The sequence below is a fragment of the Sinocyclocheilus grahami genome, unplaced genomic scaffold, assembly GCF_001515645.1.
Source record: "Sinocyclocheilus grahami isolate Dianchi unplaced genomic scaffold, SAMN03320097.WGS_v1.1 scaffold1857.1, whole genome shotgun sequence".
NCBI lineage: Eukaryota > Metazoa > Chordata > Actinopteri > Cypriniformes > Cyprinidae > Sinocyclocheilus > Sinocyclocheilus grahami.
In genome coordinates, this window is record NW_015507036.1 from 42,500 (window position 1) to 54,413 (window position 11,914).

Consider the following 11,914-nt stretch of genomic DNA (forward strand, 5'->3'; position numbering starts at 1 on the left):
AGCTGAGGCTGGGCTAGCGTGAGCAGAAGCCCCGGCTTAGCGTGAGCTGAGGCCGGGCTAGAGTGAGCTGAGGCGGCGGGGTCGAGAACGGCGAGCGGCAACCACATGTGACGACCCCGGGCTGCACTCCGCTTAGTCCACGGTGAAAGTTGATGTATTCCCTCAGCGACCAGCACAGATCAGCTCTAGGCATGACGAAGCAGATATCGTCCTCTTTTGGAAGACCAAACAAAGTAGTTTCGCTTTCACAATGAAACACAACGTCTTCACGTCATGGCTGCAGCGTCAACAATACTACAGCGAGAATAAAAGTTACGCCTTCTTTCTTTACGTGAACATTTGGGCGGCGTTATGCAAATCTTCCCACATAGTGAGGTAGATATGTGGGGGCGTGTTAGAACGAGCCATTTTAGGTAGGTGTGGCTGACTCTGAACTTTTATAAAGAATATCTCTTTGGATTTGAGACTTTAGTCTTTGCAACTTTACAGATCTTCTTTATGCACCAAGAGCTTGTAACACTCCAAAGAGAAAGGAAAAATTGAAATCACATCATATGACCCCTTTAATATTTTTATATATCCTCTCATTTGTGTATTAACAGAATTGAATAAGTTTTAATAGATTGTTTTAATATTTATTTTCTGGAATACTTCTGACTGGTCAATCGTGGCATTCAGTGATTAAATATCATGCATGGCAAAAATGCAGGCTATATCAGACCACTCATTTTGTTAACTGAAACCATCTTTATATGACATGTCTCTCATATCACTCCATAGACTCGCTTGCTCTTGTTTCATGCAAATGCAACTGGCACCATCACTGACAGTGAAAAAGGACTGAAGTATTAAGTACTGGGGGCAGTCGTGGCCTAATGGTTAGAGAGTTGACTTGTAACCTAAAGGTAAGTCTCAGTACCGGCAAGAATTGGAGGTGAGGGTAATGAATATACAGCACTCTCTTTAATCTTCAGTAACCACAACTGTGGTGAGACCCTTGAGCAAGGCACCAAACCCCCAATTGCTCCCCCGGGCGCCGCAGCAAAAATGGCTGCCCACTGCTCTGGGTGTGTGTTCACGGTGTGTGTGTGTGTGTGTGTGTGTGTTCACTACTTACTACTGTGTGTGTGCATTTGGATGGGTTAAATGCAGAGTACAAATTCCAAGTATGGGTTACCATACTTGGCCACACGTCATGTCACTTTCACTTTAACTAATATTTTCTATCATGATAAGCAGACTAACAAGAAGTCGGGCAGTAAATCGCCACCTTGGAATTATCAAGTTCTATCTGCATTCTGAGCGGTTTTGAGATATTGAGCTTCAAAGTTTTTGCATTCCGTATACTTTGTAGATAGATAGATTTTTGTTATCTAAATAAAAAGTCCTAAAATGTACACAAGTTAAAAAAAAATCACATAATGTAAATAAGTTACAGAATAAGAAAATGTGAATAACTTTCAGATAGAACCTTATAATTCCAAGGTGACAATTAATATGCATTAATATAATACACTCTCAAGAATAAAAAGGTACAAAAGCTGTCACTGCGTCGGTACCCATTCAAAAGGTACTAATATGCATACATGGTACTAATTTGCATCGTTTAGGGGTAAATAACGTACAAACTTTTTGGACTTGTTTTTCACAAACTTTTGACTGAGATTTAATCTGTTTGTTAGCTGCAGTTATTTTAGTGTGGTTGGACTCCAATATCTCATCACATGAACACACAAGCTCAAATTTAGCAATTTTACAGAATTATCTTTTTATCACAATAAATTGAAAGACAATATTGTCAAGTAAAGCATTTTAAAGAAAAATTTTAAATAGGTTTAACACCAGTTAGATAGTAACCTATATTTTTCAACCTCCTGCTGTATTACATCTGTTTTGCCTTTTTAAACCCAATGTGAAGTAGTATTTAAATGACCAGCCAAAGTTCTCGTCTCTCAGGCCATATATAAGAGGACTTAAACATCTTGGGAAAATTATAAAGACTACAAAGAAAAAATGCATTAAGTTTACTGAAGTATTAAGGTCAACACGAACATAAATTACTTCAAAAATGGGTTCCAATAAAAGGGATACAAGACCGAGAACCAGTTGTAAAATATGCAACAAAACAGTCATGTTGACTTTTTTGGCTGACATTTTATCACTGGCGGCTGTTTTAGCAAAAGCTGCTATAGAAGCATAAGTGAAGATAATAACAAAACACACAGACACAAAGAATAAACAAGTGATAGACATTTCAATTTTCTTATACTGTATATCTGAAGTCTGAAAAGAGTAGTTCTTGAGCAGAACGAATTCATCACTGCACTCGTAAAATCAATAGCATAGAAAATAATCATGTCAGAGAGGGGCTGAATCAAACCCATCATCCAAACAACGCTGATGGCCATTTTAGTTCTTTCAGAAGTGGTCATTTCTGCATGTCTGATAGGAAATCAGATGGCCACATACCTCTCCAGTGACATTTAAGACAGATTCAGCACAGAAACATGTAAGAGAGCTGTTGTAAAAATGAGAAGAACAAGACAGACATTTTTCATAATTGAAATCTTACTGACAGCACATATAAACAACATTATCAGAATCAGAATCAGAATGAGTTTTATTGCCAGGTATGTTTACACATACGAGACTTCCCCCGTCTGCACGTCCTGAAGCGCTTAATCAGCGCAGCAGCTCCCCCGACAACAATGTCCAGCAAAACATCCGAATAGTCGAAAACCGGTGAAATATCGGGTGGTGTGTACTTCCGAATGTCCAGCAATTCGTCTCTGGTGAAACTGATTGCAGGGATATAACTAAAGACAGGACAAACTGACAAAAACATAAAAACAACTGCAGAGCATGCCACAGAGGCAGCCATCACCGTCGGCGCCATTGTGCATCACTCTTACACTCATAAATAGATTAAGCGTATCGACCCAAAGCATGTGACCAAACAGAATGTAGCGGGGCATCTCCTGAAAAACAGTCTTTTTGCGCAAGGGGAATATCATGACTCCATTGACATAAGGGAAAATGACACACAAGGTCACAGACAAGAACATCTTCACAGGCACAGTTTGATCCAGCAATACAACTTGAGTGATGTTAGATTTAGATTAATTCAAATTAGACATCTTCAGAAGCATAAGGCATAGAGATCACATTGACCCACAGATGCTGTTATTAAATACTGATTCAGAATAATACTGTAATGTATAAAATCCTTCTTCCATGCTGCAGATCTTCAGTAGGGGTTTCTCTTGCCACTGTTGTTGAAGGCACAGAGAGAGAATGAGTGCTGAGTGCCACTAGAACATCACACTTTAAATACCATTATCAAATATTTTGTCACAAGTTATGTATTGAATCACACTGGCTGGTTTATGTGTGTGTGTGTGTGTGTGTGCGCGTGCATGTGTGTGTGTGCGCGCGTGCGTGTGTGTGTGTGTATATGTGCGTGCGTGCGTGTGTGTGTGAATAAGCTGTGAAAATCTGTGTGTTTGTTATAAACAAATTGATCATAAAGGCATTTAACTTTTAACCATCCGTTTAACTTAAAAAAAATCCATCAACATATTTGTTTAGAACTGTTTAGAATGGATTTGTTTCTTACAAACATGCAGCTTCACAAGATGTTAATTGATTGACTTGAGCTTTGTGGATTTTTGTGATGTTTTTAGCAGTTGTTTGAACTCCGACGGCACCCATTCACTGCAGAGGATGGAATGGTGAACAAGTGATGAGATGCTGAATTTCTCCAAATCTCATCTAGGATGGCCTGAGGGTGAGTACATTTTCAGCAAATGTTTGTTCTTTTAAGGAATTTCAAACCATTTGGGGAAACTGATTGTATTAAAACATTTAAGTTTAAAGAATATTTCTGAGTACTGTGAACTTATTCCATTTGAGTCATCGAAAAAGAGAATATTTCTTGATATTAAATTAGATTCCATAGTAGCACAAATGCATGTGCTAATGTAATTCATGTCAGATTTTGATCTCCAATGTGTATAGGTCCATATAAATGCGCTGATTTGATTCAAAATCCCATTTACACTGAATATTTGCATTTGGAGTGACAAGGCCAACATAAGTGCTTTCAGTCACTATAATGCCTTGTTTCATAGGCCTCAAAACAGTCCTCCTGCAGGCCTCTTTCAGTCATCAGTACAGTTTAGGTTTTGCTCTTTAACTTGTGATGAATTTAAGGTGAAAGCACTGTTGTTAATGTACTATGCAATATTTGATTAAACTAAAAAGATTAAACTTCTTTGCCTATTAATTATTAGTAGTAGAAGTATAAACAAAGTATGCTTTCACACCTGCTGTGTGTGAGAGAGAGAAAATATATATTTTTAAGTCTTTTATTTTTCCTTTATTTATTATGTGTGTTAAAATAGGATATGCCCTTACTGTGTTAATCGGAACTTTCATAACCACATAATGTCAATCGTGGAGGTTACATCAGAATACACTCACACACAGTCCCTTGTGTTTCAATTATGAGTCTCATTAAATATTTATTATTTGTCTGTGTATTTGTACAAATGTGGTCTCTGAGGGTTTGAGATGTGGTATTGATGTCTACCTGAGGTGGATACTTTGGGCCACAGGGAGAAGAGAACCTTATGTTTGACACATGCTGTTATTGAGTGCACTATGTAAACATCAAAGTATTAAATAAACATGACATCTTCAGGGGATGTTCTAAGAAGTTGACATGTGTAGTAACAGACATGCACTGGAACATATTTTACTCTCCATTTGTGACCCTGGACCACAAAACCAGTCATAAGGGTTAATTTTTTTTTAATTGAGATTTATCATGATAGATAAATTTTATATTTATTAAAGTTGAATAAATAAGCTTTCCATTGATGTATGGTTTGTTATGATAGGACAATATTTGGCCGAGATACAACTATTTGAAAATCTGGAATCTGAGGGTGCAAAAAAATCGAAGTATTGAGAAAATCGCCTTTAAAGTTGTCCAAATGAAGTTCTTAGCAATGCATTTTACTAAACAAAAATTAAGTTTTAATATATTTACAGTAGGAAATTTACAAAAATATTTTAATGGAATATGATCTTTACTTAATATCCTAATGATTTGTGGCATAACAGAAAAATCTATAATTTTGACCCATACAATGTATTTTTGGCTATTGTTACAAATATACCCCAGCGACTTAAGACTGGTTTTGTGGTCCAGGGTCACATTTGTCTAACAAAATACAAATGTAAAGAGTATAATGTTGCATAATGTTATACCTGGTTAAACCTCAGTGGAGCTGTCATATAAGTTGATTAATTTAAGCCAAAACATTTACCCATACAGCTAGCATTTTATGTATCCTAAATGCACAAAATGACTAATATTTTCACACTTTTGGGAGGTTTCTCATCACATGTCTCATATTCAATCTTGACCGCACTGTTATCTGGTTCGGTAAATTTTGAAAAACAATGTGTCAGTTGTTACACATTGAGATGTAAAATGAAGAAAAGTTGTTTTTATTTTTTGAAAGGCCATCCTGTTAGGCTACATACGATCTGTTGGGACATACAATAGTTCTGTCAGGACCACTATCGTCAAAATGATAGATACTTAGCATAAAGTTTGGTTTGGCGGTATGGTTCTGTTCTGGGCAAAAACCTCCCTGCCCATCCATGCAGCCTGTCATGAATGAGCAGGGAGAGCAGCAATAATAACCCCCCTAGGGTTAACAGAACAGAACAAGGCAGATATCATTAATGTACTTAATGATATTTAAGTGTAACACTTTATTCAAGATAAAGGAGTCTGATTAGCCAGGAATATCAGAACGCCAAGTCCTGACTGTGGCGAAAGGAGGAGCTGGGGATGGAAGAGGGTAATTTGCTCCAGAGCAAGCTGAAAAGCTGCTGAATAATACTGAATATAGCTAATATAGGAATGCCGCGATAGGTGTTGTATTCCTATAGGTAGATGTGATCAGCTGAGAATCATAAATTATATTGATTAGATGTCATTTTCAAAATGTTCTCCGCATATTACAAGAGCTTGACACCCAGCGTTATTCAACAAAATTGACGTTAGAGAGTGCGCTAGTCTTACAGATCCGAAACAGGGATGATGTTTGTTGTGAGCGGTTTTCAAGTGGCAGTCTATGGAGACATGGAATAAAAGAATAAAAAAAAGGTAAATTTGATTTTATATTTCAAAATTCTGACATTATTCTCGCAATTCCGAGATTATATCTCACAATTCTAATAATGAAAAACAACTCTTCATTCTCTCTTTTCCCCTCAGCTCTTCTGGCTTTTTTCCCCTCAGATTTGTCAAACTCACTATTTTTGAGTTAAATCGAGTTATAAAGTCCGAATTAGGAGATATAAACTTGCATTTGCGAGAAAAAAAGTCAGAATTGTGAGATAAAATAAATAAATATGTAAAAATTTTAATAGTAAGGTTTAAATAATATTTCTAATAGTAAGGTTTAAATAATATTTCATGCTGTAGCTGTAGGGGTTAATACAATACGTCCCCTATGAACAGCATATGTGAATATTATGTAGTCAATTGTTTAAATTGAATTTATGCTTTAAAAGTAGAGTAATCATAGCAGTTTTCATCCATAGTATGTCCATTTAAACGTCTGCGTTTAGCTTCAAATGGCGTCTTTGACGACAGTATTCTATAAAAAATTATTTGCATCCCGATCTTGACATCAAAAGGCACAAAAATATATTTTTTCTTTTATTCCATGGATTTTACCCATTTATCTCCCAGTGTTTTTCTGACTGCAACCACTATGCGCGTGCAGCTGCAAGTGATGTAACTGTGATGTCTACTCTAAATTGGTCTATTGATTCAAGCATTTAACATTTATGAATTTATGAATTAAATGTCAGTAATGAACAATACTGCTCAAATTATAGCAATCACGAAGAAGGTCCTTATTCTGTCTCAAACGTGAACAGTAAAGTGGATATACACTATACATCGTCCGGGGTGATTCACCCCATCAGTTATATTCAGTTCAAGTTGTGTAACTTAGAGAACAACTGTTGTTATGTTGAGATCACGAGAAAACAAGAAAGGACTCTTAGGACTTCCATTGAAGTGCAATGTTAACACTGCCTCTTCCTCTTTGCTTGCAATGCAATACAAGCACGTGCCGCCAGATGGCAGACACAAACCTTGTCAAACTAAGAATATCTACAAACACAGAGCACGAGGAAGTGAGTTGCTAAGGAAATCATCCTTGACGACAGGAAGGCGCTGTAAACAGGAAGAGAGTTTACTGGATTAGCGTTATTGCTCGCTTTCCAGCATTGCCGATCAATGAGTCGATTGTGGTGATTGTGGTACGAGTGTTAATTGTAACTGTTCTGCTTTGTTAATGGAGTTGTGAAACGAGTGTAAATGGGTCTCTAATTGGCTAAAGTTAACGTTAGCGATCTGTTAGTTTTAATTTACGCTAGTGACTAATGTTAGGTGGGGTTAGATATCAGTAGATAGACTTAACTGAAAACTAAAGCTGTTATCTAAACCTGTTTTAATGCACCCAATGAACTTGTAACGGGTCTGAAAGTTTATAGCAGTGAAGTATGACGTTAATGAAGTTTGTCAATGCTAAAAACGATACAGTATGTATTATAAATCACAAACATGTAGAAATGGTTAAGATATGTTGGAGCAACAACAAAAAAATCATAAAATGTATGAATCTCAAAATATATGAATAGTGGAATATGCTAATACAGTGTATGAAATTGGTTATAGAGCCATTTGAACAGATGGATGTGATAACTAACACACTGCATAATGATATTTCAGGACTCTTATGGCAGAATTGCATATAATTGGACAAATCATTGGGGCCACCGGATTCCCACAGAACAGCCTCTTCTGCAAATGGGGTGTACACACAGGTGTCCTTTTTGTTTTTATCATGAAGTATGTTATACTCTGTTAAAAAGTGAAGTTTTACGGACCCCTAAAGGGATGTAATGATAATTAAGAGAATTTTTTTTTTATGTAAAATAATTGTATTTTAATGATTTAGCATTTTCTCCCAAAAGTGTTCAGGAAAAAAAAAACACTTGCAAAACTTTTGCTTTCACTCTCAAAACATTCGTGATGGTAATAATGATGTATAATAATAATAATAATAACAATATGAGGTGTGAGGAAGAGCGCAATAGTTTTGAGAGAGAACACAAAATGCAATACTTTTGCAAAAGAATACAAATATTTTGCGGGAGAATGCAAAAACATTGAAATAATATGTGACCCTGGACCACAAAACCAGTCATAAGGGTCAATTTTTTAAAATTGAGATGAATAAATAAGCTTTCCATTGATGTATGGTTTGTTAGGATAGGACAATATTTGGCCGAGATACAGCTATTTGAACATCTGGAATCTGAGGGTGCAAAAAAATCTAAATACTGAGAAAATCGCCTTTAAAGTTGTCCAAATGAAGTTCTTAGCAATGCATATTACTAATCAAAAATTACGTTTTGATATATTTACAGTAGGAAATTTCAAAAATATCTTCATGGAACATAATCTTAAGTCAAGTCACCTTTATTTATATAGCGCTTTTAACAATACAGATTGTGTCAAAGCAACTGAACAGCATTAATTAGGAAAATAGTGTGTCAATAATGCAAAATGACAATAGTAAACACTCATTTTTCAGTTAAAGACAGTTCATCATTGAATTCAGTGATGTCAACATCCAGCTCAGTTTAAATAATATCTTTGCAATCATGTCAACGATATCGCTGGAAATGAAGTGTCCCCAACTAAGCAAGCCAGAGGCGACAGCGGCAAGGAACCAAAACTCCATCGGTGACAGAATGGAGAAAAAACCTTGGGAGAAACCAGGCTCAGTCGGGGGGCCAGTTCTCCTCTGACCAGACGAACCAGCAGTTCAATTCCAGGCTGCAGCAATGCTTAACTTAATATCCTAATGATTTTTGGCATAAAAAAAAAATCTATAATTTTGACCCATACAATGTTTTTTTGGCTATTGCTAAAAATATATCCAAGCGACTTGAGACTAGTTTTGTGGTCCAGGTCACATATATGTTTTGTGAGAGAACACAGAATGCAGTGCTTTTGCAAAAGAACACAAATATTTTGTGAGAGAGTACATTTTCTTCCCATCTCATATATTTTTTCCCATCTCCATATTCACTTAGGGGCTTTGTAGTGGTGACCAGAAAACGCTGATCTTATTGACAGTTATTGTGTTTGTCTTACATTTTAATGGTGTAAATAATATTTTATGAATTATTATTTTAATGTTTATTTGACATCCCAAAGTTTGTCTTAATATGAAGTACTACAACCTTTTTCACTTTATGCCATTCAGGAGGAGCATGGAGACTTCTTTCTGGACTGAAGGAAGGCCAGACTCAAGTGGACATGCCTCAAACAGGGGACATGGCATACTGGAGTCATCCCATTGATTTGCACTACACTACTAAGGGTCTACAAGGTATTCGTCTTGAGTTTTAGAGTGGCAGAAAGAGTTTATAATCACTTAGGCATGATTTAATATATAAAGGCTTTTTCTACTTCTAGGATGGCCAAAGCTTCATCTCCAAGTGTGGCATCAGGACTCTTTTGGCCGATGCCAGCTGTATGGCTATGGTTATATCCACATACCATCAAGCCCAGGACAGCATCGTCTGCAGTGCGTGACATGGCGACCGCTGGGATCCTGGCAGGATCAACTTGCTGAGATGTTTGTCGGAGGAGGTCCACAGCTGCGCTCGCCAGATCTAATTTACAGTGGCGCAGACCGATACAGACTCCACACAGTTGGCATGGGCACAGTTGAACTAGAGCTGTGCGTTATTCTGCGCCACTTTGACAGATATGGTGTGGAGAGCTGAGAATGGACTGCAGATTGTCACACATTTCAGATCAGAGATATATGGAGTGAAAAGAAGGCAAAATATTTTGTTATAATGAGCAGGAGGTAGTTCTATAAGGTATGTGTGAATGTAAAAATGTAGTATGTTATACAAGGAGTTGAGTGAAATGTTAAGTGATTGATTTATCTCTACAGACTGATAATGTGTTTTTGCTCTCTGGATCTCAAACAATACTTTTTTTATTTCATTTTGTACACTTTTTTTGTTCACAGTGTATGTTTTATAGAATTGTATTTTCTTTTGATGTTTTGATCATTTCTGAATAAAATTTTTTTAAGTCATTCATCAAGGATTGATATGAGAAAGTCCTATTAAAGAAAAACCTGACGCAGTTCAGGTAAGTACATAGTGTCAGTACATAGTTCTGTTTCATATATATATATATAGACACATCTTACTGTAACATTTTGTAGCATGCTCTGTGTTTTGTAGATACTGAGAATCAGCTCTTTATCACATTTTGCTCATTTCCTGTGTAGAGTTTGAAACTGTTTTAGTGAGACTAAAAAAAGATAAAAGAGCGAGTAAGGTTACAGCTCATGTTTGCCATCAGCAATCAGCAGGCTATGGTGAGTCAAAGTCTGAGGAAGAATATTTAAAAGACTACTCAATTTTGATTTATATATATATATATGTGTGTGTGTGTGTGTGTGTGTTTATAGCCGGCCAACTGTTCTGTTCTGATAGGGATGAAAAAACAACCATTTAAAAAAATATGTTGACACCATCTTGTTTCAGAAATATTTTGAAACTTTGGGTGTTAAGAGTATTTTGATGCACTGTTTCGCATCCTTCTTGTATTGAAGTTCATCAGTTCCTCTCTTAAATTCTGTTTCTTTATATAGACAGAAAGAAAGATGGGGGAGGGTGTTTTTTTTAATGTACATTGATGAGTGTGTAGCTGTCGTCATTTTTTGGTACCTCTGCTAATTTACTGTTAAAAACCGTCTGCTTTCTTCTAAGTGTTCTCAAGTTTGAAAGTAGGATACCTCCTTTGGGAATTGAGTCTGCATTCTGTAAACACAAGATGTGGAAGATATTTCAACAGATAAACTGCAGCCCTAGCATCATTTCTGTGTTGTGCCATTTAACTGTTACCTTAACATACCCAACTAACCTTGTTAATTTCTTACTCATTAAAAAAAGTTTTACATACAAATAAATGAATACTTTTGAGAAATAAGTTCAATACTCACACATGAGATAGCAGTATCCTAAAGGCCACAATATACTTACGTCAAAGTTCAGCACAACAGCAGAAAAAAAATGTCCATGTCAAAGAAGGTGAAGTCCCAGAGTATACACACCTATGACATAACTGTCATGGAACAGTTCTGCATTAAGTGGACACTATATAGTTATCGTTCTTGGTATGAACAGACCTTGAAGTATATAGTATAAAGTGATATTGTTCTAATTCTATGAGAATTGGGAAGTCCACATTACAACTATAATGATGACGCAGAAGAACAATATTGTTGGAATCCCTTTCAGAACAATTTTTTTCCCAGCTGATTAGCAAATAAGAACATTGATAGCCAACCATAATCCACTCAACATTAAAAAGCTTGAGGATTTAAGTAGCAGACAACAAAACAGTGTATTGCTGTAATAAACAACACTATATTGCGTAGGTGTGGGTGCTAATATGTTTATGGTTGTGAACGGGCCTTAAGAAAGCTTTAATGTAACATAAGAAGGTTGTTAAGGATTCTTTAGTGAATTCATGTTCAATTAGAAAAAGATTTCATAACATCTTGTTTCATTCTAAATGTTTAATTCTTTGTCGAGTGGATAGCAAGCCAGCAGACTCCAGACACATGAATGCCATCATGAGTTAATTTAAACCCTTTGTCTCACATATTGTCCACAGTTTGGGTTAAAGCTACAGGGGAAGCTACTGTGCTGCAAAGGAAGTGTTGTGTCATTTGGTTAAACTCTGCTGCTTCCTTTTCCTCTTTTGTCATTCCTTGAG

The 11,914-nt window shown here is 36.3% G+C and overlaps 1 protein-coding gene and 1 pseudogene across 1 annotated transcript; one reads left to right on the forward strand and one right to left on the reverse strand.

The window, feature by feature from the left end:
- Nucleotides 1-1,866: 1,866 nt before the first annotated feature.
- On the reverse strand, nucleotides 1,867-3,137 carry LOC107573057 (olfactory receptor 52N5-like; annotated as a pseudogene).
- A 4,105-nt stretch (nucleotides 3,138-7,242) lies between these two features.
- On the forward strand, nucleotides 7,243-10,079 carry LOC107573061 (B9 domain-containing protein 2). The gene is made up of 4 exons (XM_016259497.1): nucleotides 7,243-7,353; nucleotides 7,826-7,920; nucleotides 9,372-9,497; nucleotides 9,584-10,079. Exons 2-4 carry the CDS (start codon nucleotides 7,833-7,835, stop codon nucleotides 9,895-9,897), a joined length of 528 nt encoding a protein of 175 aa, XP_016114983.1. The 5' UTR covers nucleotides 7,243-7,353; nucleotides 7,826-7,832; the 3' UTR covers nucleotides 9,898-10,079.
- The last annotated feature ends 1,835 nt before the right edge of the window (nucleotides 10,080-11,914 follow it).